Source organism: Orbicella franksi, chromosome 10, assembly GCF_964199315.1.
Source record: "Orbicella franksi chromosome 10, jaOrbFran1.1, whole genome shotgun sequence".
Taxonomy (NCBI): domain Eukaryota; kingdom Metazoa; phylum Cnidaria; class Anthozoa; order Scleractinia; family Merulinidae; genus Orbicella; species Orbicella franksi.
Genome location: NC_138154.1, coordinates 8,985,859 through 9,013,348, shown reverse-complemented (window position 1 = coordinate 9,013,348; position 27,490 = coordinate 8,985,859). Strand labels below are relative to the sequence as shown.

Here is a 27,490-nt window from a genome sequence, read left to right as displayed (position 1 = left end):
TCTCCATTCTTTGGAGCCTGGCATTTGCTCGGCCCAAGTCATTTCTGGCGTCTATTCTTGCACGTCTATCCTGCAAGTGCGTCCTCTATGAAACAAAAATGTTGTTAAGTTACTTTGACATACAGCCAAGAGGAAACATGACCTATGCAATTAATTTTCTTTGCGAGAATCTACACTAGAATTCGCCAATTTTTTTTCAGAGTAACTAGGAGCTAAAACGCGATAACCATCTGGCGAGTCGTTTCTTTTTGTGCGAGCCGATTTTCACGCATTCTTGTATGCTTTCAGTCACGCTCAACTGAACCAAAACGAGGGACTACTGTAGTAATCCCTTTAGCTGAATACTTTCACGAACCTGCAGTTAGGCTTAAAGACATTTATGTGGTCAGATGTTCTGAACTGGATTATCCAGTCAACGCGAAACTAATCCTCCGAGCCTACGAGCAATGCCAGCTGCGGAGGCAGTAGCCGTGGAAACAAATTTTATCACAAATATGAATCATGTGGATGGGCCAGTGAGTGATTAGAAACAACAGCACTTGACCCATGTATTGCTTATCACTTACTAGTCATTTAAACTAAGTGAACTTAAAAAAAGTTACCTTGTGTTCGCTAAATTGGAAAATCGTATATCATGGTGCAATCCAAAATATTGTGTGTTAGCTGACAACTTTTTAGTCATGTATGCAGTCTTTACCTCCATTTTCATATAAAGTTTCTGATACTGTTTTAACTGCAAGAGCAATTGTTCCTTTTCCTTGTCTAATAAGAGAAGAGAAAACCGAAACATAATTAAGGTCGATTTACAAGCTGTTTATTCCATTTATAGGATTGAAGAAGAATGTATCAAATCGCTTGGAATGTTGAAGCGATTTTAGGGCGTCTTTGAAATTCCTAAGCCTTAATTTTAAATACATATTTTCATATTTTTAACGATTTTGTTTCAGCTTCCGAATCTTACCGTTAACATTGTTTCCTGCTTTCATTTTTGTTTCGTGGCAATCGAATGTTTCGTATTAAACTCCGCGTATTAGTTACTGGAATGATGAAAGCATTTTGGGTATTTTTAAGGAACAGCGCTCCCTATAGATAATGGTTTTAGACATATAAATTGAGAAAAAAATCCTTGTTAGAACGACATAAATCTTAAGCGGTCTTTCGTAACAAGGGTGTGAGCCAATCAAAAATAATTTCTGTTTATATACAGAATAGTAAACGAGTAAAAGTAATCACCTTTACGTCCAAACGCTTTCTTAAACAGCCATCCCTGAAAAAAGTTGTAACTCAATTAACTTACTCGCGACACCTCAACCAAGGATTAAATCCAAGACGTTATTTGTATTTATACACTTACCATAAAATACCCAAGGGGAATATTGGCGAGCAATGTCACCATCGATAGTCCTTTCAACTAGAATATTGAAAAGAAGCAATAACGTTTTTTATCACACGACTTTGTAAGTTCAGAGGACCAATAACTAAAATCAAAAATCAGATTACTCCACTGTCGGTCTAATATTCCCTCCGCATTGTCCCGAATAATCCCGCACGATCACTCTTGAAAATTTTTTGGCTGTTTTATGGCTTACGTAGGTGAAACAACTTTAATTAAGAATAACAGATTTCTTTTCTTTTTCTTTCAACTATCTTTCCTTTCCTGTGTGTAACACCGATGATGAGCCGACTGCAATAAAACACTTCCAAATGCTTTTGGCTATCGGGAAGTGCGTTTAAATAACAAACGTTATTAATCAAAACGTTTTTCTTAGACAAACGTTTTGAAATGAAAGAAATCTGGAGAAACGTAGGCTTATGTATTCACATTCAGCGGTACTTAACTGTAAGTGACAGTAACAAAGGATGAAAAGTCCGTAGGGACGTGCCAGTGGATGGAAAACCAAAACTTGAGGCTTGCATTTTTTTTCCATAGCTCCGTTAATTCCCCAAATTTTCCGAGGTATGAGTCTTCGTTCAAATTTATGATTAATTGCAGTGTTCGTTAATAATCCATAAAAAAAAGTACAGCTCTTCTAGCTTACCTCCAAATAAATCAGTTTGATTAATCCTGTAAAATCAACGCAACTAAACGCTGCAGTTAATTGAACACTGCCAGTCTAAAACGTAAATAAAAGGAGAAAAATGAATCGTAAAATTGTTGGAAAATAACTTGTATTTTTGTAGTCAGCTTGTCCCGAAAAAAAAGACGGAGAAATTTTCCGTCCCGTACAGAGAGTCCAAGGTTAATTTGCATCATGCGAGTACTGGAAATTACGGAGCGACAATTTTTCCCTTATCATGACTTTTTTTATAGGAACACAGAAACACTTTCTGTTTTGTAAATGCTGGAGACTTGGCTCGAAAAAGACAATTAAGTATATGTACACCGTAATTAATTTCATCGGCCTTAAAACCACGACTTATTACTTCCAAATACAAAGCTATGGAAACAAACCTGGAAGAAGGACGAGTTAAGTTGTCTTACTTCTTTAGGGGTGTTGTGAAACACGCCTGTGTCATCTATGAGTAAAGATAAAATATAATAAGTTGTATTTCTGTTTTGTGCGCTTGGTCGGCTTTCTTTTCTCATAGAGCTCCGAGAAAAACGACTTGCTCATCTTAAAAAGCGCATTTTCATGACTAAATCAATTAATTACTCGGTTGGCGTGAATTCAGATTAGTGTTTAATCCTTTGCGCGTTCGCCGCTAATCTAGAGGAAAGCAAGCTAATTTGTGTTTTGGAGTAATGGGTCGTGTGAAACAACAAAACTATAAGAGCAAAGGATTTTAAGATACCGTTTAGTTAATTTTGCTTAAGTGAATGGTTCCCATATTTTTGCTCAGTGGAAATAAGTTCTTTCTGACAAATTAGTTTTCTCGAGAAAAGTATTCTAAGCCATCGCTTGAAAAACTGAATTTTTCTTTTTTGACTAAAACATCTAGTCTAACAATTCATATATTCTCTAGCCCTCAACACTACCTTTGTAATCCACTTGTCCTATTATTAGTAGAACCAACGAAACGCTTAGAAATATCCAACGAATCATGCTGATCGATTCAATCAACCATCCGAAAAGTTTCCACCACCGAACAAACTTTATTCGGCGCGCGCACATTTTTTGTTTATTTCGTCACGTAATTAAGACCGTTAGATGACGTCAAGTATGACGGCCAATTAAATTACTAGCAATTCACTAATAGGGTTTGCTTTATAAATAAATGAAGGTTCACTTTTGGAAAGGAGACTTCTTAAAGATCAAACAAACTTACCTTGTTAAACAAAGCGTTTGTCGAATCAGCATATCGATTAATAGAGAATCTGTTTGCACTGGGCGCGTGCGTGTCACTGTTGATTTTCTTTTTTTTTTTTTATTTTCAACGCAAAAAAGAATTGCTTCAGTTATAAGCTCAACTCAGAACAAATTTAATATTGGGGATATCAACGCAAAATCCACGCGTGAAAATACGCAGATATTTGTGCACATGTTGTCTAAAACTGGTCGGGAAATGCCATGCGCGCGCATAACCATCGGGGAGGCGCGTGCCCAGTTCGCGCTATGTACCAGCCAAATAACCTGTGAGTGCTAAACTAAATTACAGACTATAGTTTCAGCGTCTGAAAATCCAAATTTATGCGGCACAGTGTGTTTGTATTCGCAAGAAGGGAAGGGCAATCTGAGTTTTTATAAGCTCGAATATTAAGTCTCGCCATTGCTTGCGTAGAACGCAAGGAAGTCGAATTTTCAATATTTGTGTCGAATTTTTGTTCTAAAACAATTGTGACTGAATTTCAACATATATCGAATTGGCCAGGTTACCAGGCCAATTCCGAAATAGCATATAAGCCTTACCTCTAAGGACCTTTAAGCCCTGTCTGAACATCATTCCTTAAGCTCTCCGTGATAAGAACGTCTGGGTGGGGGTGTGTGTGAAAATGTCAGTTATCTTCGAGCTATATAAAAATGTCGCGGAAACCGTACCTCACGTATTTTGATGAAATTTGGCATTCAGTCTTGTTATTTGGAAAATATCGAGAGGGCCGAATTTGAGTGATCTTGGCGGGCCCTCCAATATAGCGGATCGAAGGAGTTCTTGTTACTTAAGTGCTGGGTCTACCAATGCAGTTTCTCGAAATATCTTGACACAGGTACAAAGAACTATCTTTCTTTTTTGTATTTATCAAAAGAAATCCGGAAAATGTTACGATTTCATCAACCAACGGCCAAGGTATTCGATGCTAATTTTCGTCGCTTCGAATAGACACAAATTTGCTGCAAAGTAGAAGGCTGATATCGCCAATGAGCTAGAGGAAAACGAGGGGCCGGAGTCTAGAAAACACGGGGTGTGGAAAACACTGGTTCTGGTAGAAAACACGGGGTCTGCCTAGATTGCACGGGGCGCCATTTTTTTTCGCCAAAATGTGAAGTTTCCTTCTTAAAATGAGAAGTCGAAATTTTGTTAGTTTAAATCGCAGGGGAAATCAATTCAGCATTCCGTACCAAAAGGCAAATTTAACATTTCGTGAGGAAGAAAACCATTCAAGAACCAAAGTGTCATGTATTATAAGTAGGCGTCGTTTTGCCACGAGACACATTTTGGACTTTCCAATAGACCATATTCGTATTCTCGGTATTGGACTGGAACTAGCTTGCAACGGAGGCTTATGCTTCTTGAAATGCCAGTTCTAACATAAAGTCGGCTCAGTTCTGTAGCTGCTAGCTTTAATATCAGCGCGAACAATCTCCAAGTTGGCCCCCATATTTACAAAATTAGTTACTTTTCGGTAAAGGGGAGGTATCAGAAAAGAGCGCCGGGAGAAATTAATAAAATAATAAACAATAAACTACAAACGAACGAAGCAAATTACAATAACAGTGAATGAAACAAAAAAAAAGTATAACATAAAACGGGCAAGATTTAGGAGAGAACGATTTTGGACATTGTTTAGACAGTGGATAGCATTTGATGTTTTTAGAAAGAGCGTACTCATTCAGATCTGTTAGGTGTTGTGGTATGGTTTTCTAAATATCAATTGCCTTAAACGAGAATATCTGCTAGCCAGTATTCGATCTAACTTACGGCTTGTACAAATTTTGTTGCTTTGGTCTTGTAACTATCCACGTCAATAGCATAATAGAACGTCTCGCGAAATATATTGGATAGTGATCGTTAACGCTAGCGGTGAGTGAATTTTAAAGCGTAAAGGGAATAAACATTATCTACTGTGAGTATGTCCAGCAAATTCACAGTATACAAGTGGCCGTTTTGCTTCTCGATCCACTTTCTATCTACCCGAAGTTCGTCCTAACTATATGAATTTAACATTAGATTTTCAGGGCCAAAACTCTGGAATGAAATTGACCACTCAAATAAGACCCTAAATAATCGAGCCTTCAAACGTCAAATTAAATCAAAGCTTACTAGCAGGTATTAACAATGATTTCATTTTGATATCTATACTACCTGACAGAACTTTTTTTTGCCCCTGTATGTTTTATTCTTCCTTTTTTTTTTTTCTTTGTTACTTTTGTGTCTATTAGTGTGCAATAACTCAGTTGAACTGTAGATTCCGACCGCTGTTAAGAACGTTCGCGCGAAAATTTTCCAGTTGATAGATTTTTTTTTAATTTTTACTGCAGTCAGATAATGAGTTACTCGTGTCAGAAATGCAAAAAAATTGGAGGTCACCGACTTCGCTTCAGAGATAAAAGCGTGTGGAAAACTACCCTGATCTTGAAAAATTTGCGCTCGTTATTCAGCATGGTCTACAGGGGTTTGTAGTTTAAAATATTTATGGTGAGTTAACGGAGGCAAACGATCTTGGTCATATTTTGTAGAAGTGGGTCTGTGGCGTAAATAATTCCAAATGTTACCAACGTTTTCACAAAACTTAACCCTTCAAGAGGCATTTGAAACCGTCGCACAGATAAACGAAGAGCTAAAAAGAACGGAATTCGATGGTGCATTTTGCAAAAAGTGTAAACTTCTAGTCAACAGATTTTCTTCATTTTTTCGCTAAACTTAGAAAATCGATAGAGAAAATGATCCATCAAAACAAAAATAGGGGTCACCGAACGTCCAAGATCGTTAAATCCAGGCAAAGCTATAGCAATGGCCATCTGCCCTATCATTGTTCATTATTTTACTTAGCGCGCGCATCGATGCATTACGTGGCGTGTGAATTTGCGTGCGAGGTACGGACGTGCATAAACAATTAGCGCGAACGTCCTAAATTAACTAATCAATCTAGATGTTTTTATTCATTTACACTGTACCTAATTATGAATACTCTCACCAAAGGTTTTAGTACAATCGACTCCCGATAACTCGAACCTTCAAGGGAAATTGAAAAAGGTTCGAGTTATCGGCAGTTGAGTACAAATGACCGGAAATAAGGGGAAAACGGTGTTTAAGTTTTTTCTATCCATGCACTATTTTAATTAAATTTAATTACAGAATGGAGAAGTCGAGTGAAAATAAAACTATACATCTCTAAATTACTGTATAAATGGGAACGTAACGTAATGTGCAAGATATAACAAAGGAAAGTGGCAGGGAGAAGCCCAGGAACTGTGAACCGTACAGGCTTTTTTAAAGAGGACAATAGGGCCATTTATACGAGAAAAATAATCCGCGGCTTACACAAGCCGCGGATTAAATAAGACGCGAGCTTGCCGTATAAACGATACATTTTAGTCAGTTCACGTCATACATAAGCCGCGGCTTGTGTAAGACGAGGATTTTGAGCTCGGCTTAAATAAGCCGCGGCTTATGTAAGACGCGAAGCCACTCGTATAAATGGTATCGCGGCTTGTTTGCGCCTTACTTAAGACGCGAACTCACACTGCGCAAGCGCAAGTTTTTCCCGCGCTCGCTCAAGCGCTCGTGCAGTTCCGATCTGGAAAAAAAAATGGATGCGATAGTTGATGCCTCATCCGCGGTCGCGTCCGCAAGAGGAGCACAGGCCAAAGCAAGAAATTCCTGGCGATATACACCCTGAAGTTTTGCCTGAAATCTCGGTTAAAATGTAAGATGTAGATCCATCTCCTGCACATTCCGCTCCCACCATTCTTGATCGCCTCAGCTTGTCTCGGCTTTCGTTCATATTTTTTCAGAGACTCCAAAAATTTCATTTAGAAGCCGTAGTGCAAAATACTTAACTGAAGCTTAGTTTTTAATAAAAACCCGAAGAGTCATCGTTTTCTTCGCGAAGAAGCCTGCCGTCTCGTTTCGTTCCTCCTGGTTGCTCCTTGACTAGACCGCGATTGCTATGACAACGAACACCGAAGCGAGGCATTAGTCGCGAATAAGCCGTGAACCGTTTATACGAGCTTTTCGCATCTTCTATAAGCCACGCACGTATAAATGGTCAAGTTCGCGTCTTATTCAATTTGCGGCTTGTGTAAGCTGCGGATTATTTTTCTCGTATAAATGGCCCCATTGTCGGGCTACCGTTACGAAGCTCATGCGATTTACATTTTCAAAGTGCATGGGATTTCCTTCTTATATTCATGCAGTGTACATTTTAATCAAATTTAATTATACAGAATAGGGAAGCCGAGTGAAAATGGAACAACACATTTCAACGCTTAATTTCGTATAAACTGAACTGACACTTTGTGTGTAATGTACAGTACACTGTTTGTTTTGACTTGTCACGTATTGACAGACACGGTTCGAGTTATCGAGGGTAGAATTATATAGAAAATGACCTGAAGGGAAACGAAAATTGCTTCGAGTTAGCGGGAGGTTTGAGTTATCGAGGGTAAAATTACAGTAAATGTATGATGGAAATCCAGGGGATATCGACTTTGGGTTGAGTTAGCGCGAGGTTCGAGTTAGCAAGGGCTCGAGTTATCGGGAGTCGACTGTACTTATATCATTTAATAGGCAGCTAACTAGTTTAGCTTCGTATGGTTATTTTTGTTGCCCTGTTACCTTTTTTACGTCAAAAATATTTTATGTTAATTTTTTCCCTTTTATTTGAGGTACAAATTAACTGTTGTTAATAAAGGTTTAGAAATGCACAGGCGAGTAGAAACTAACGAAATCATGTTCCCACTTTTCGGCGACCTCATGACGCCATTATCAAGGAATGAATAAAAAGAGCGAGTTCAAAAGAGTAAAGACCTGCAAATTTACATAAATCAAATTAAGGTAAATAAAGACAAGCGCGGATCGAATCTGTTTATACATTCAAATGTGGTCTTAATTGTTTGATGTACAGCATTTCCATGATTAAACAGTCAAATTTATTTCTACATTTTTTTGAACACGTTAAAGCAACTAAGAAGGTCCTCCTCTTAACGAAATGCTGTACATCAAACAATTAAGACAACGTTTGAAGGTACAAACATATCGGAGAATCTTGATGCTGCTGGGGCTATATTTGCTTATTCATTGTATCATACGCAACGACGGCTTAGCGAGTCGCATAGCAGCATTTATATTCAATGAAACCACGTCCGACCTTTTCGTTTATATTAGCGCCTCTATGACTCATCGACGTGACCTCATGCTTTACCAACACACTTTGCAGTTGATTTTAACCTGCGCCATTAGACGTTCCCCAAGCTAAGAAGGCCAAAGTCGTTGTGAAAGCCAAACAGCTGCTGGTAATTACCTGGAAATCATTTCAAAGAACGTAACAGGAAAGAATGAAATTCCGTGTGAAACCTTTGAAATATCTCCTTATCTGCTTTGCATTTTTACTTTTCGTTCTCATCGTTGGACGGTATCTTTGGAACGGTTCAGCTGAGATTTCATCGTTTCCAGAAGACTCAACTTTAAACCAATCCTTGTCAAGTAAGTTAATCACAAACTTTACATCCAAATAATTTTGAAATAAGTAATAAGTGTTAAACTGATTATGGCGTGTATAAGCGAGTGCAACAAGAGCGGAGGAGTGCAATAAATGACGGGTACTAAGTACAGAGCTAAAGTCTTGATAAGTTCGAATCTTCTTAACTGTAGTCAAAATATTACCATGCCATGAGGTTTTTTTGGTAACTTATTTTTTGCCATTATTGCTCGAATATTCTGCGGAAATCATCTTAATTTGTAGTCATAAGATGTGTTCATTGCCTCCTTTTGGCCTCTACTTCGGGAAGGGATCGAGGTGTAAATTATTTACCATAATTATATTCCGTGTGATCAGGATTGCGACGTGTAACACGTTCGGTTTGGTCTACTATCAGGAGACGTACAAACGGCTCTTCAGGAGTCAATCGAAAGTCTCTTACTTTCGTGATCTTACACGTTCAGTGAGCTATCGCGAGTATTGAACATATAAGTGATGCCAATCATACTATGATCAAATGTCACGTGAATCATATCAATGTCAATAAACAATCTATTGTGTCCATATTGTAACAGGACGTCGGGGTTCTGGCACGAATTTCTATTACGATCACAGTAAGCTAATAATAATGTCAAAACCCCTAAGTAGTTTAGAGTCGCTGTTAATCGAAAATTTCAATAACAATTTTGTAAGAAGATTTGAAATCTAGCTAAAAATTAATTTTTCGCCATTTTTTAATATCAACTTAACATAACCATGTGCATATGTAAATACACTATCTTCTTTAATCCATCTGTTATCATGATAATATACAAGCAGCAACTTGCGTATTGTTATTGGCTAAGAAACAAGTCAATTAATCCCAAATCAGTGATATTTCTCAGTGCAGAAAAGTAAAATTGAGTGCAAAAAGGTGAAATTGTAAATGATCGTGACAGCTCCGACAGACAAAATGGCGGACAAAAATTGACGAAAATGGTGAAACTCCATATCTAAATTCTAGCACAAAGACTTTATCACAAAGTAAAGTACAAAGTCCAGCAAAAATTACTAAACTAGATATCGTGAAGTGTGTGAAACAAGTAATAAAGAGAGAGGACAAAAACATAAAATTAAGCTTGAAGCGAAATATGACGGAGCCGGTAGCGACGGAAGAGTGCGAAAGGTGCGAGGATTCCTCTTTTGGACCCTTTTGCGAACGAACAAAGCTTAGAGATTAGCTAAGATTGATCATCGATAAAACGCAACAAAGACGTAAATCGAACCTGTACAACTTCCAATAAAGAACCTAGCGTCAGGTTAGCGCGAATATTCGCTCATTCGCGATAAGGTATTAAAAACTAGGACAACAGAGCTTAGTTTAATCAATCATCTGCTCCTGCGCAAACAGCCCCCGAAAGAGCAAACATACACTAATTAATCATCGTTGAGTGTCACAGAAAAAGCAAAATATTGCTATTTGACCGGGTAGTAGAATATCTGCAGTTTTTCTTCTCCAGATTTCCTTCGATGCTTGCGGCAAGTGGAGATGATCGTTCACAGCAAGATCCAGTTCTTGTGCTTCCTATTTTTCAAGATCCTGTAACTTTTTGTTTGCCTTCAAAAAGCCCTCAACAGCCCGGTCCCGCTCGGTATTTTTTTTTTTTTTCAGTTTCTTGAATAAAACGGGCAATAGTATCTTCAGAAACTAGGAAAAATCTCGCCGACGCCGCCATTTCATTCAATAAAAACTATAGAGCGAGTGCAATGGTCAAAGTTGGCGTCAGTTTAATTTAATTGTAACGCCCAACCTGATTGGTCTAAGCCATTTACACATTATGAAGAGAAATTTAATTGGACAATTCAAACCTTGAAGTCATACGAAAACCTTTCAGCGAAGTGAAATGACTATCATTTTTAGCCACGTGCGACTTTATTTAACTGTTACCCACTTATAATAGAGTCGAACCTCCGGTTGCGACCACCTTTCCTCAGCGACCAGTTTTCCAAAATACCAAAAGTTTCTCAGTCAAATCACTATATTTGGAACCTACTGTAAGCGACCACTTTCTTTCTTTCTTTCTTTAATCATTATTTATACACGGTAAAAATATCAGGTAGAAAAAGTTACATAATAATGACTAAAAATCCAAATCATAACATTATATTAACTCGCATTGATATGCCACTTAAGAAAAATCCTGGTTTCCATGAATGCCGTGCTTAAAAATTATGGTAGAGAAGGCGTTTGAATTTGTTTAATGAACCAGACTCTCTAATGTTACATGGTAAGCTGTTCCAAAGGGTAGCGCCGCTGTAACTAAAACTATTTTTCATGTAGTTAGTTCTTGGAAAGGGGACAACAAGTTTGTTTACCGAGTCCCTCAGAGAATAGCTTGATTCATTTCGCTTTATAAATTTAGACGTGAGATATTCCGGAACAAGACCGTTTAAAGTCTTGAAAACCATTAAGGCGTTCTCAATTTGACGTTGAGATTGCTGCTACCACCTCTTGAAAGCGACCGCGACCACTTTTACAGCTAAAAGTTTGAAATTTTCTTTTACTTTTAACCTCCCGTAAGCGACCACTCGACGGAAAATAGAGGGTAAATTGGAAAATAAGGTGTTGTAACATTATCGTATTCCTGGGTAGTACAAGAGACGGAAATTTCTCTATGGGAAAAACCGGATTTTTGTTCTTCAAAATGCCTTTTCAAATGAATAAAACATCGCATCGGCATTGACGCATGGGGCAATTCTATTCAGTTACCATATTCTAATGAGGCAAAATGTTGGCCCAATATGGTCTTAGCTCTCGTTAGCGACCATCTCTCGTAGGTTTGACATTTTGGGTGGTCGCTTGAGGGAGGTTAGACTGTATGTAAATAACCACTACTAGCAAAGATGATTGCACTGAATCTGAATAAATGCTTTTACGAATCTCGTTACGTACAATTTGATTGAATTTTGGTCCATTTGAATCATATAAATTATTTGAGATTGCAATTCAGTTTTTTTTATTTCTAGTTAATAAACTTTCATTACCAAAACCAAAAAAGTTTGGACTTTACCAGGACTTACAGCGGTTATCAATCACACGCGACCTTCAGCGCAAAAAAAGTCCGGACAAAACCTAAGTTTTGGTGGACGTCAATCATCGCCGCCTCCTTCCCGACTGTATGCAAAACTTACCTGAAAAAGTAAAACCTTACAGCGGTTTACTAGAACAAATTATCATTTTACTTTCGGTATGTACGGCTAGCTCACTAAATACATTGGCGGTAAATATTCCTTGAAATTTATAACTGAAGACGGGCAGGTTGGGTTTCTAAACGGCCATTCGCATGCATGAATGACTCCGAGAGCAAGCAAATCTACACGCAAACAAATTACTTCTGCAGGTATTTGTCTTGGGGCTACGGACTGAACAAGACTTAAACGTCCTATAAACCTTATAATTTTGTAAGGTAATAAGTTATAAGTTTCATAGAACTAAGTATTGTTCAGTCCGTAACCCCAAGAAAAATACGTGCAGAAATAATTTGTTTGCGTGTAGATTTGCTTGCTCTCGGGGTCATTCATGCATGCGCATGGCCGTTGAAAAACCCGACAAACGTTTTCATTTATAGATTTCAAGGATGCAGTTGTTAGCCGTACATACCGAAAGTAAAATGATAATTTTTACGAGTGGACGGCTGCAGGGTTTAACTTTCAGGTAAATTTTGCATACAGTCGGCAAGGAGGCGGAGATGATTGACGTCCACCAAAACTTAGGTTGTGTCTAGACTTTTTTGGCGCTGAAGGTCGCGTGTGATTGATAACCGCTGTAACGTACTGTACCATAGTAACAAGCCAAGAAAATTAAATAAACCGCAATTTTAACTTGCAGATAAAATGTAGAAAAACTAAATATAGAGCGTTTTCACTGTCACGCAATAAAAAATAAAATCAAAAACCATTCAGTGGATAAAGTCAAGAAATTGTGATGTTATAGAAGATAATTAAAGAACACAGCTCTCTAAGTTTAAAGTGTGTGCGTTGTCCCAAAGTTGAGATATTCGTCGAAATGTTCCATGCAAATTTACAGAGCCTAGTATGGAGCGACCATGTTGGTGTTCATCTGTGGACACCAATATGGCGGCAGGAAAATAGTGTTAACATCTGGAACTTGCTTTGGCTAACTAGGCGGCTGAATAACTGAACTGAACGAACAAACATTTAAACAAGCACTTTTCCAAAAACTTTAACGTCTCAAACGGCTAAAAAGCACGAGATAAATGCATACTTTTCGACAAACGCGATCGTAGCTTTATGTCACGCACCGCCATAACTCTGAAATTCAAAATGCGCTGGTTTCCAAACGAAGGACGCTATTGAGCTGGAAAGTTGCAAACAGATCTAAAATTAGTACCTCTTATGCCTAACTAGAATTAAAAACTTTGATGGCTCTTTAGTTTTGGATTTGAGAATCTGATGACGTCACGTGAAAACGCTCTATAAGAGGAAAGTATCTGATGAAGGTTACACACCAAATTGGACAGAGGAAATATTTAATATGTACATGAAAACTTTTGAAGGAAAAAAGAATGGTTGATATCTCAGATTATAACGTAAATTCCAAACAATATTTTAATGAAAACAAATAACTCATCGGAAAATGAAAGATGAATGCGGAGGTTTTCCTTCAGGTGAATTCTGTGGCTCGACAAGTAAAATGTTTGCTTATTTGAAAAAAAAAAGAAGGTAGTGATGTGTGAAGAAAAATGACATGAAAAAAAAAACATGTAAGATTACAACGGTCTCAAGATACATTGTTCAGTAAGGGTCCAATGATGAATAAAATGAATGTTTTAAGAGGTAAATCTTATGATTTATCCGTTAGTAAAGTATCTTTAATTTTTGTGATGATGAAAGATGGGTTCGAGACGATAGTACATTCGCATATGCATATGGTTGTAAAGCTACTGTAAAACGATAATGCAAATATTGCTTGCATTTCAATTTTCTTATTAAATTAATAGCGAAAAACTGCGAATATCAAATTCTTGTTTATGAAATTATTAATGAAAAGTGGTGAATTTTTGCTTAATAGCGAATGTAAACTACTTAGGGGTTCTGACATTGTTTCTAGTTAATTGCGATTGTGATAGAAACCTCCCCAGAGCCCCGAAGTCCCATTCATTTTCAGTTTGACTATTTGTCTGCATCTTATTGTTGCTGATTCTATTATTTACCGGGTGCTTTATGCTACGGTCTTTTGCATAGTCTTTCAGGACTCTCATTGCATACCTGGTAGCCTTCCTGACAGCTTAACCAAACTTTACGAGCTCTACGATGATGTTGAAACGTTTGTTATGTTTATTGGATACCCGAGAAGTTCACACAGTCTGGTGGGATCCATTTTAGACGCACATCAAGAAATCATCATTCCTAATGAATATCACATTATACAGCGCTGGAACGTCTACCGAGACCACGCCCTAAGAAACTCTGACATGAAAAAATATCTTCTCTTTTATAATCTACACTCACTTTCCACGTGGCAAGCAGCCTTCGGGGTTCGAGCTAAAAAACCTGTTATTATTGACGATAAAATCTATTCGTATCATGTTCCCGGCGCGTGGCAAGGAACTTTCAACGGCAAACTCAAGGTAATTCTGATCGATTGTCTTGTGCTTCATATAGTCGAATGTCGTTTACATTTTTGACACATTCGACACCCACCAAGGTCATCCGAATTTTCATCTGCAAGCCATGTCTTCATTTTGACGCCGGACATATTAGGTGTATATGGACAATAGCTAGTCTTAATATTTTTGGAAACGGTCGTTCATAGGTACCTTCGTAAAAATTAATTCTTAAACCTCAACAGTAGCCCACGGCGATCAGTTTTAAATTTCGCTTGCTTTTCATCAAGAAAAAATATTGAATATGTTCCTGTAGGCCGCCTACAGGTAAAATGTGGCAACGATGTAATTGAATACTGAAAGGCAGTTTCGGACCAACACTTTTCCTTTATGTTAAGACAACACCAAGAAATCTCGGATTTTCTCTTGCAAAGTAGATTTAGATCTGTAGCTTCCTGTTACGGTTTTATAGCTTGGATAATCCCAAGAACAGGCAGGGAGAAAAAAGGTATAATGGCACTTTTAAAGGGAAAAATTGTCCCCTAAGTGTGGGAAATTGTACTTTTTTTCAGCCTCAATCGCCGCCACAATTCAAGAAACCACTTGCACTTTACTACTTTTCCTGACGTAAAATACTTTGAACAGCTTACTTTCGGAAAGTACCAAGAATGTTATTAGTCAACATTGAACTTTAGGCCCTGTTGGAAGTGAAGAATGATCATCGCAGTAAATTTTCCAATTTAAGCAAATGGAAAGAAGAAGCCTGAAAAAAATCAGGGCTTCAACGGGATTCGAACCCGTGACCTCCGCGATACCGGTGCGATGCTCTACCAACTGAGCTATGAAGCCACGCATTGGGAGCGAGGCCACTTAATTGAGTTTTTCAGGCTTCTTCTTTCCAATTGCTTAAATTGGAAAATTTACTGCGATGATCATTCTTCACTTCCATCTACAACCGCAGTTCATATATGAATTATTTCATATAAACTTCACATCATTTAGGCCCTGTGTAAATATAATCCACTTTTGCTTCAGCTTCTGTCTTAACAGAGCATGCGCAGGATCTGTTTCAATTTGTACGCACGATTTCAGGAAAATGAAGTGTTCACAAATTTCCACCATACGGAGACAGTTTTGCAAAATCTTCAAGGACTATTTTTAATAGGAAGAGGCAAGAATTCAGACTACCATAGACAATGCAAATGCAAGGGTTTTATAACATGACATAGGTTTTTCGGCGTATAGCATACGCCTTCCATACCATTTATCGTTGTGTCTTCTAGGATTAACCAATTGGGTTTTTTACCAGCCATAAGCAGGGTGTATCGAATCCTTACTTCCCGAATTTCTTCGTTCATTTTGGTACTTCTAGCTCTTTCTAGCGAGATAAACAATGTCACCAGAAGTGGAAAATAACGTTTACTCGGTCGGCAAGAGGGCAAGTGGGGAAAAGCTATTCGTTCCTGTGAGCTTCACTTATCCAGCTAGACGAAGGCTCCAACGCTGAAATAAATATCCTTGCTATAATTAAACTAACAGTCACCCCTAGGGTTGGGAGATTTGCCATCATTTTACATGGCTCTCTCTCAAATCCACTTCTTTGTGCCGGTTTTTGGTTTGTCTGTATTTCTGCTAAAAAGTGTATTAAGTGAATTATAACAGTCAGTGGTCCTTCAATTTACAGGTCATTGGAGACAAGAGAGGAGGAGGAACAACCATGGAGCTAACAGAGAAACCTGAGAAGTTTTCGATTCTTAAGGAACTTAACGAAACTCTAGGAATTCCCCTAAAATTTCTTCACGTCATTAGAAATCCTTACGACATAATCTCGACTTGGGTTCTGAGGCTCTTTAACGTAAGACTTCAAGTAAACGACGGGGAAACCAAGGTACTGAAAAACTTAGAAATAATTTAGTGGGAAACCCGAAAACAGCACACGAGGGTACGAGTAGCCGTTAATAACAAAAAAAAGTAAAAAAAAATGAAAAAATTGAAAAAAAAATATTGAGCCCGGTAGGCATCGAATTCACAATCCCTCGCTTGGCGGGCAATCACCTATTCTACTGCGCCATATCGACATCTGAAGAAATGCGTTGAAACATATTTATTATATTGCTTTCTACAAATTATATACGCTTGGTTGTTAGAACAGCAGGCGCAAGAGTCGCGCGAAAGTCTTACGAGTCGATGGCTCATTGTTCGAGGAGGTGAATAGCTGTCTTTCTGGTCATGTTTCTCATTCGTGCTGATTCGTGGATCTGTTTGGATGTTTGACAATGGCGTCATTCGTCACTCAATGGAGCTGGAGTAGTGGGAGACTGTACAACACGATGTAACCTTAATTTCGAACGACTACGTTCGGACATACGCTATGAATGGACTCGCGTTATTTAATTAATGCAAAAACTCCATTCTCAGCCGTTCATAAATCATTATCCGAGTTCAGTGGCTCACAGCCACTCTGTGATTCGTCAATTGTTTAGACGGTCTAGAGAGTATTTTTTGTGTTTGTGTTTTTTTTTTTAACTTGACTTTTTATAATTTATTTTCTGAGTTCAGTTGCTCACAGCCACTTTGATCACTTATGGATGTATATCTATTTATTTTTATCAATTTTCAGATAGACAAACCCGCAGCATTAGACAATGCCATAAAGTCCTTCTTTGAGCTTATCGAGACCAACGAAAGAATAAAACAGCTTTATGGCGATCAAGCAGTGTTGGACATTTTAAGCCATGAACTGATATTAAAACCGAGAGAAACAATGAAGACAATATGTTCATTTTTACGAGTCAAATGTATTGAGGATTACCTTCATCAAGCAGAAAACATCCTTTTTGGCAAACCATCGATAACAAGAACAACAGTGGTGTGGACTGAGGAACAAAAGCAAAGAGTTTACAATGAAATGAAGAAATACTCTTTTCTGCAATCGTTTAATTTTGATGAAACTTACTGATATCATCATGCACGGATATCGCAAACCTGTGACTTTTCCATGTAGTTTACTGTGCCATGGCCGAGGATTACTTTAACACGAAATATTCGAAAATAAACGCTAACCTCATACCTAGGTCTTTTCGCGCTGTGCAATTATCTTTGGTTTACATATAACACAGTGGGCTTCCCTCGGGGAAATGGGAGGTGGCCGCTTAATAGAACATTTCGAAATCATTATCAGCTCTGTGTCTATTTCAACTTAATATAGCTCAAGACATGTGGCGCGTGCTAAAATATATGTCTAACCCGTAAATTGAAATTTGACGACGGATGGTCAAATATCTGCATTTTTGACGTACTTTGAAAAGATCTCGCGTCGCCCACAATCATTTGCCCAAAGAAATTTTTACAGGAATCTGTAGGCCATCCTTCTGCAATTCAACCACCAGAAGCTTAATCCATTTGAAGGTTTCGCACATGGTGAAAATCAATTATTTTCACGGAGTACTTTTAAGTGAATGAAATACATGTCTTTGAAATTTAATTCTTTTGCATCCAAAAAGACAACGCAGCATTCCCTAAAATCAACCCAGTACACATTTCAGCATTGCACAAAAATATTTGAATGTTTTAAAGACGAAAGAATGATGTGGTTTTCCACGCGAGGCTCTCAAACGTATTTAATAAAATGGTGCGTCAAATGACAATTTTAACGGGATTTGGTAATTTGCATATTTCTTTGAAATAAAAGGATATTTTGCCAAAAAAACTATCTAGTAGTTTTTGTCATGCCCTAGCCTATCTACCGTAAAAATATGAGCGAAATCGAATTTTCGACCCTTGCCGAGTTATTTTCCGTATTTATGGACAGGGACTCTTAAATGTTAAGTGTAACACATTTAAGAGTTTTCGGGACTTAGACTAATAAGTACGAATGCACAAAGCCGTTGTGTTAATAATTTAACCCTGAGTGTTAAATTCCAAAAGTGACTACGACAAAGAGAAGTTAGTAAATCGAAATGAAACAGCGAAGCTCAAAAAATTTAATTTGTCAGTCGGATTGATTGAGTCTATGACAATTCACATTAATTTTTGGCACCGACTCAGGAGAGGTGAGACTAGGGATAGAATACGTTCCATTTCGTTGCTGTTGTTGTTAAATTTAAAGGAAGGGAGATGTCATATTACGTCATGCCACGTCCTCCCATCGGGCCTCGGGAGCTTGAAGAAGAACCTCTGGTATCCGCCATGTTGGCCGTTTTTGGTGTCGTGTAGTACCCGTTGCGTCGTTAAATAAAGAACATAGAAGGCAATATTGTGACACACGTGACGTCTAAAAATATGCATATCTTCTTTAGCGTTTCCCTTGAGCTAAAAATAAGTTGGTCGCTAGAGATGTCCAAGACTGCATCACCGTATAACTTCCTTATTCGTTCATTGGTCTCCGCAAGTGTAAAGACGTTTTCTACGGCATTGCGAACTGCTCCGGTGTCGTTCATCTGAAAATGAAATAAGAATCAATATTCATTAGTTGAAAACAGTCTCTCAAATCATCAAGACAGATATGCATGGCAGCTACAAAGCTCAAAGTCTTTTCACTCCATATTCATAGATAGAACTGATATTTTCCTTTACTTACATGTGGAATTCCTAAGTGAAAGCTGCTATTCTCAGGCAAATGCTCCATATGGCTACCGTGTCTGTTTACCACCGATCAAACAAGAAGGCTGTCACATCCTAAGCATTGAGTCATATATGAGAAAAATCACTATCTGAGCTTAAAACAAACCTTATCACTCGTTTCTTCATCTGCTCTAGAACCCAGGTGTTACATTAACGCTTCATACCTTTTTGTCTTACCTTTTTGTGGGGGTCAAACGGGTGACTAATTACACTGGAAGCAATGACATCTTATGGATTTGAAATAACGTAAATAAACTTGACTGGAACACCAACTACATTCTGGATGTCTTCAAATACTTTAAAGGTTCCTGGTTTTTCCATCAGTTTCTTAGATGTTTCCCATCCACTTCCATCTCAGAAAACCTGTCAATCCACGTGAAATGCAAACATTCAATTTGCTTTTCAAAAGCATAGCACAAACCTATTCATGGTCACTTTATCAGGTTCTAAGATTAAGTAATTATTTATAGTAGACCACGTTCGATATATCCGATATTCTAACATGGGGCCGAGGCTTTCAGGATAACATTGTCAAATTTCAAGTTCTTTTGTCCCTCGATCCCCAAAAGAGACTTGGATGAAAAGAAAACACCATGCATCAAATATAGACGTTTGTCCTGAAAGCCTCGGAGCCGTGTCAGAATACTGATATATCGAATGTGGTCTATCGGGGACGATGCAGGTTGTAATACCATATTCACGCTTAGATCACATATACAATAAAATGGCTATAACCTCGATCTGATGCTGATGTATCAAATGACTTTTTCCACAATATTCCAGCTCTTTTCTGGCGACTAGCGTGCCTTTTTAAATTAACAAAACATCGGAAATATCCAAAACGTTTATGGTCAGGCAAAATGATTTTAACTTGTTTATTAAAGATTGCTAGTAGAGTTAACACGTTCGTCAAAACACGTGGATTTTTGGTCGTGTTATTGTTGTTACTCCTTTTGGTTAGTCATCAGTCAATAAAGCAGCCAATTATCCACTCATAGCAGTGGTTCAAAACTACTCCATTCTGTGAAAATGAGAAATTCTTTCGTTGTTTCCTTCACTTTCATTTTTTCTTCCTGGAGTTTTTTCAATCGTTGCTCAGCAAACTCATATCAGCTGGTAAAATCATGCATCAACCAAGTTTTTTTTATCTAACTGGAAAATTCAGTAAATCGAGAAGTAAAATTGCTTAACCTTTACTTTCCCACCAATTGTTCCCTGCCATGCATCAGGAACAAAGTGATAGTGTATACCATTGCCTTTAGAAGTCCATAACCAGAATTGGCTCGGTTTATTGGCTTTGTTTCTGAAGACTGCTTGAAAAGTAGAAAGATAATGCATATCGAAAACCAACATATGCTTTTGCTGGCCAGAGTCCTGTAGGTTTTTGTGCTGGTACATCCTCCAGTTTCCAATAAAATCGTATTCTTGAGGAATAGGAATTTCAGGATGTGCGTCCAATATGGCTCCTGTAACACTTTTATGGTATGGGGGTATCCAATGAACATGACGAACGTTTTGACGTCATCGTACATTCGTAATAGTCTTGTAAGGCTCTCTGGTACACGTTCGGGATTAAAGGACCTCGTGTGCACTGTAAAAATTAAATAATAGACAAAAAATATCAAGCTAAATCAGCTTCCAAATGTTTTACTCTTCCATGTTATTTTACTACCTCACTCAGGTTAAAGCCGTCCGAGTAATGTGAGTTTTGTTACTCTATTGAAAATCCAGTTTCCTACAAGAAAATAGCCTTGCAAAGCTCTGTTTTCTCAATTCTAAAAAGAAATCCTGACTTAGTATCATAAAATACAAGCGTACTTTGCGAATGGGTTAATTGTAGTGCGAGTTCTTGATAGAATGTACTCCATCCTTTCGTGGAAGGTGAATTCTTCCGAAGGAAATTTCTTCTTGCTATTAGTACCAAGATGGCGATTCCAAAGTAAGCAACGAGGGGTTTGAAAGAACACAAGCGAATTCCCGTCATGGTGTCGCAATAAGAATATTCTGTGAAGTGAAATTAAAAAAGGGATTAGAAAAAAATGACAACAAAAAAACCGATGCGAACAATAGATCTATAAATCATATATCGGCGGGGGGGGGGGGGTAGATTGATTGCACAGTGGTGGAGGGCCCGCCTAGCTCAAACGCAGCCTGGTTTCGAATTTCCGAGTTTTTCGGTCTTCCGCCCTTTACAAAAACCAACTTTTCAAAATTCCTGAAAATGTCCTGCTGTGAATTCCCATCTGTTTATAGTTAAATCAATGATTGTTTACCATTTCCCCTGAACTTCCGGTAACTTCGGTCATATTGTCATAGTAAACGGAACGTCGAACTTAATTGGAACGGAACTTACCATCGGAGATTTTTGCTTACCATTTGCACAAACCGTTGACGAACCGGCTTTTCCGCGTAAATGCTAAAACAACCAACATTTTATTTCAATGCCCATATTCAATGATAAGTCGAGAAAATGTCTGGGTGCTTAAAAATGCGAAATATTTCCAACGTACATGATACATCTAAGGTATAACCGAGTTTTGCTATCGATTAAGGCTACATATTGTGCCACAATACCCCTGGTCAAATGGACTGAGAACTATCCACGCCATCGCAGTTTAACCTGGGTCAGGCCAAGCGATAAAACACCAAGGTATATCATCTGCCACAACGTAAAGCATGCAAGGCTGTTATAACAAATTGTTAAGCTGTTAAGCCGGGGTTGGGTATATACCTGAACAGAAAAATCATAAATTGTTCATCTTGCATTCTTATTATTCTAATTTAAAGGGCTTCTGAACAGATAATTTACCGAAAAGATCCGTTGGATGCCCCTGCGCTTTCTCACTGATATCTGATCTTTCTCCTTGCACATAAAATGTTCCGTGTAGCGAATAGTTTTCAGGAGAGGTCACCTAAACAATTTTTTTTTCCAAAATATGACCTTTAATGACCAATCGTGCGTTGTAAACGAGAATATTCAAATGTAGAGCCTTTTGAGAAGGCATGAAAATTATGTTGTTTACCGTTGCCATCAACTGGACACGTGGACTAAGGCAGACTGTAGACAAGAATAAGACCTCTACTAAAACAATTGATAACGTAACTAATCGAGAAAGCGGCAATGTGCACAGGTTGTTTGAAAACGAAATATTAAATTGGAAAACTGAAAGACTCGGTGAATTTCGCTTAATGATCGAGAGACTCCACGTCTGTGAAATAGATTAGAGTAAATATGCGTATATGTTGTACCACACTCAACTTTTCTGACAAACGTAAGCCGCCCACACAATGGCTCTAATCTATTTCACAGAGTTCAAATTCAAGCCCGTTGAACGCAGATAAAATAATCTGACAGATCCACCCACTTGAAGTCTTTATTCTCAGTCGACACGTGAATTATTTAACTTGCTGTACGAATATTTAAGTGCACAAGACGAAACTCAGACACGACTAAACCAACGAAACTACCTTGCCTTTGATAACGTTTGGATGCAATGCTCGTGAATACTCTTTGCAAATAATCTAAAGAATTTCTCCTAATTTTAACCCCCCATGCAACTGAACGAATCCGAAATAAGGAACAAATCTTGTTAAGCCGTGCACTATCCAGTAACAGAAAATACATACCGCTAGGAATATTACAGGCAGAACCACTCTTTAGCAACCAAAGCGGTTGGAAACTGAGGAAAAATTCTACTTAACACTTTCTCCGACGAGAAAATCGAAAGACCACAATAATAAAAGCTTTTGTCGACACTTAACGAGCTAAAAGAATACATTTTACGCGATAAGAAACCATGTTTCCAGGATACTGTAAATAGCGTTGAAGGGTGCATTAAGACAAATAAGCTCTCATTGTGCTTCTCTTTTACAAAGGACAATTCTTAGAGAGTGTTTAAAAAACTGTGGCTTGTTTTACTTTCCGCTTTCCACAAAACAAAATGGGCCTATCTTGATTTAACGTGTGATCTAATTAAATTTAATACTTCGTTTCAGAAATTTATGGTATAATTCGACTTAAAAGTGATAAACACATTTGTTAAGTCACTCTACTGAAACGCGGTCTATGTGGTTATTGGTTTAATTTCTAATAAGACCTTTTAGCACAGGCTTAGTGGTCACTTGGTCGAACGTGAACCTGAATAGAACAAACGGTGTTTTTTTTTTCTGCAGGAACCCTTTTGGTAACAAAGCTGAGACTGAGGTTAAAATTTAAGAATTTAAATTTTGAAAACACCGTAAGAATACACCGGAGAGCGTTTCTTGGAAAGTTGATCTTTTCACAGGCGGCCCAGACGTTGAATACGATTAATACGTGACATTATGCTGTTGGCGATTGCGTTACAATTTTAGCCGTTTATAAGACAACGTATGAGAATGCTTCGAAAATTACTCTAAATGCTACGTATAGAAAATAATTTGAATAAAATGGCTTACCTTGTGTTTGCATTGCGTTATTTTGATGTCTCTGGGTTCCTGGAGGTGGTTTAGAGCCATTCAGGCGAGTTTTACTTTCTGGCGGTTCGCTTCCCCTAAAGAGAAACGAAAGGCGGGCGACTCACTGGCCCGACAGCACGCACTCAAAGCTCCGTAAATTCCACAAAAATGGTCTAATCTCGTCAAAATTGCCTCATGGCAGCCCTCGATAACTCTTCTTCCCATTCGCTTTCTCCCAAGGTTCCAAAGTTTATGTTAATCGCCCGAGAATCGCTGGTTTTCCAGCTCTTGCTTTCCATTTCTGCTCCGTCTCGATCCGTAACCGATTATCTTGGGCACAGGATTTGAATTTCTAGCTTAACGACCGCGCCATCGTGACAAAGTCGCCTCCAACCGTCGAGAGGCACGGGGAATTGGTCAGTTACTTGTTGCCATCTCTCGCTGCAGTTAACAGTGCTTTTAGGCGCTAAATTCAGCTGAACATTGTTTACTTCTTGTATTTTTGCAATTAACAGTGCTTTTAGGCGCTAATTTCTGTTAACACTGCGGCACGGTGCAATTTGCAGGATCAAAAAATGTCCCGTGCCTCTCGGCGGTTGGAGGCGACTTTGTCACGATGGCGTGGTCGTTAAGTTAAAATTCAAATCCTGTGCCCAAGATAATCGGTTACGGATCGAGACGGAGCAGAAATGGAAAGCAAGAGCTGGAAAACCAGCGATTCTCGGGCGATTAACATAAACTTTGGAACCTTGGGAGAAAGCGAAAGGGAAGAAGAGTAATCGAGGGCTGCCATGAGGCAATTTTGACGAGATTAGACCATGTTTGTACAGAGCTTTGAGTGCGTGCCGTCGGGCCAGTGGGTCGCCCGCCTTTCGTTTCTCTTTAGGGGAAGCGAACCGCCAGAAAGTAAAACTCGCCTGAATGGCTCTAAACCACCTCCAGGAACCCAGAGACATCAAAATAACGCAATGCAAACACAAGGTAAGCCATTTTATACAAATTGTTTTCTACACGTAGCATTTAGAGTAATTTTCGAAGCATTCTCATACGTTGTCTTATAAACGGCTAAAATTGTAACGCAATCGCCAACAGAATAATGTCACTTATTAATCGTGTTCAACGTCTGGGCCGCCTGTGATCTTTTTGGAAGAAGAGTATAAACTTTGTTAAAATATAAAACCTGAGTCTATAAGGCCCAATGGCCAGATGTTTTTAGGGACATAACTGAACCTTATTGCATGATTTGACTGTAGAGTATCTTCTGTGTTCTGCAATTTGACAAGTTCGTGGTAACGAACGCATTGACTCATCGAGATGCCAGAAAGACTATAAACAATAGGCTCGCGTCATATCATGTTTGACGTTTTACCCCGACTTCAGTACTGATTTCATCTAGATCACTCGTAAACCAGTTTTACTTCATTTAAAACTATTCTCCTCTCCTTCGTTGCTCATTTAAAGCAGGAAATCAACACGCCGACACCAAAAATCTGTTCCTTTTGCTTACTTATCGGATTGCTAATACATTCTAGGCTAGAAAATGAAAAATTAGGTTCGATCCTTAAGCGGAATTTCGGTGGACCGCAGTTCAAAATAGCGAACTGAAACACCCAGCCTAGCTCAAAATACACTACGGTTCAGTCAGTCTGTGATCACATCCTTAACAACAGTGATTATAGCCAATTGGTTTACTGCTAAGGGTTGACCTCGTATCCTGAGGCCATGAAACGAGTTAAAGCAGGTTCTTTAAGGATCTTAAATAAAAACATATATGTTATTGGCCGGCTGGGAGGTCCGTATAGTGAAAAACTGTGATCGAGGTCTTGAAAATACTGCCTGAGGCCGCAGGTCGAGGGCAGCATTTTCAAGGTCGAAGTCACAGTTTTTCACTATACGGACCGACCCTAAGCCGGACAATAACATGTTTATCTTTTTTTCTTGCGGTAAATTGGGTTACAAGTGGGTTTGTTTTCGCAGGTTTGTCATTGAATTGGCTTACGCGCCGTCTGCAGACTCTGCAAACCATTCGTAAAAAATCTAACGAGCGAACGGTCGAGTAACTCAGATACTAGAAAAAGAAAGATGTATTAAAGAACAGATTTAGTCGCATTTAGTTCACCATTTAAGTTCTCCAAAAGTGTTTTTCCGGTGTGAAATTTCGTCAAAGTTAACCGAATTATAACTTTTTCTTCTATACAAATGTTTTTGCTGCTTTGTTCTGTGTATATAGTGATTATTAAAGCTCAAAACAGAAGGCCAAAAAATATACAGAAAACCTCACCGCAAAGTTACAAAACTCAAATCAAAATTCTACCTTTCTCTGGGTTAGCTTAATCGGGCTCTGAACAACCCGGCCCAGGAGCTACTGAATATATCATGAAGTTTTCTACAGATTAAGTTTTCAGTATATTGGAACGTCCAATCTCCCATGGCCAGTCAATTTCCCTGAAAACTTTTGCTTTGGAAACCAACCTTATCGACCTTCTCCGATGGGATCGAGGAATTTCGTTTCACTGACTGTGAAGAACGGTTGACTGAATATAAAATTAGTTCTAATACAAGAACGAGCCTCAGTAAAACCAATGTACCCAACTGAGCCTGCTGTGGTACTTACATAACCGAGCAGTACAAAACATACTTGCATGATAATAGTTTTTTTTTTTTTCGAAGTTCAGCACATGACGGTTGATGTGACATTCGAGAATTAGGGAGTACTGTCAAACCTGTATTAGGCAGACACCCTTAGGACCCTTGCTAGTGTACGCTTAATACAGGATGTCCTTTGAAAACAGGTTCCCTCAGAATTCGCCTCGTCTTAAAAGGGTCATATCAATACTGGTCGGTATTAAAAGACCTTGAAAGGGACAAATAGCATTCTTGTGAACGATCGATAACTCTGCCACCGTATTTCCTTAAACAATGACAAGTGCATGAGGCAAAGCGGTTTCAATATACAGTAACAGTATCTATATTGATCGAATCATGTGAAGGTTCACAAAATCAAACAAGAACAAAAGTTCTGTAAAAATAAAACCGAATAACAAAAGATTACATTTCTGTGACAGCTCAGTTTGTTGGCAAACTTGAATGACCGATCTACTAAAACGTGGACAAAAAAATCATGCATTTAAAAATACTGTTGCTGTAGTCAGGCATAGTAATAAAATCTTAAAAGTTGTTGTCACTGACTTAAAATCTTAAAATAGACGTTTCGGCTAAAATACTATAACCTTCTTCAGTGATGAAATGAATGTTAATGGCATTCCATTCGCGAACCGAACTCAATTAATGACCACGCGCATATTCCAGACATTTACAAAATGTTAAATTAATCCTTAGCGAGTTCCTCACATTCTTATAAACATCTCATTTACATTTAGACGCCATTAACATTCATTTCATCACTAAAGAAGGTTATAGTATTTTAGCCGAAACGTCTATTTTAAGATTTTTAGTCAGTGACAACAACTTTTAAGATTTTAAAATCATGCATTCTTTTGCAGTGTCCGTTTAATGCAGTTTTCTAACAGTAGAAATGACCATAAAAGTTAAGTTTAAGTTGTCCGCGTCCGCTTAATAGAGGTGTCTGTTGAATACAGGTATTATTTACTGTGAATGTGGGAAAAGAAAAATGGAGCTTGCACTGCTGTCCGTTTAATAGAGGGTGCCCGCTTAATATGGGGTCCGCTTAATACAGGTTTGACTGTAAGTATCTCGAGCCTCAGTACTTAGCTCTTGACGTCGTCTTTACTGGAGAATTTGTCTTATGTCGGTTAATTAATTGAGATAAAGAATCTGTCACAGCAGTCTTTAGAAGTTTGTTCGTACCTTTGGTTGCATCGGAAGAGTATTCAATGAGAAATGGACAACATCACTGAGCCGTAATGGCTCTGTCAATACCAAGTGTTGTCATCCCTTCCCGGGCATTTGACGGGCATTTGACAGGTTAAAGGTCCCCACCATGGGAGATTTGCTCCCAAAAGGTCCATCCGAATGACCAACCAAAATAGAACGATAACTGTACGAG

At 38.4% G+C, this 27,490-nt stretch overlaps 1 protein-coding gene and 1 pseudogene across 1 annotated transcript; one reads left to right on the top strand and one right to left on the bottom strand.

Moving 5' to 3' along the window:
- Window positions 1-8,079: 8,079 nt before the first annotated feature.
- On the top strand, window positions 8,080-17,858 carry LOC145499879 (uncharacterized). Its single transcript, XM_081479402.1, has 4 exons — window positions 8,080-8,802; window positions 14,042-14,427; window positions 16,088-16,291; window positions 17,024-17,858. The coding sequence occupies exons 1-4, from the start codon at window positions 8,655-8,657 to the stop codon at window positions 17,360-17,362; spliced, it is 1,077 nt and encodes a 358-aa protein (XP_081335528.1). The 5' UTR covers window positions 8,080-8,654; the 3' UTR covers window positions 17,363-17,858.
- Window positions 17,859-18,307: 449 nt separating this feature from the next.
- On the bottom strand, window positions 18,308-21,117 carry LOC145500299 (uncharacterized; annotated as a pseudogene).
- Between the last annotated feature and the right edge of the window lie 6,373 nt (window positions 21,118-27,490).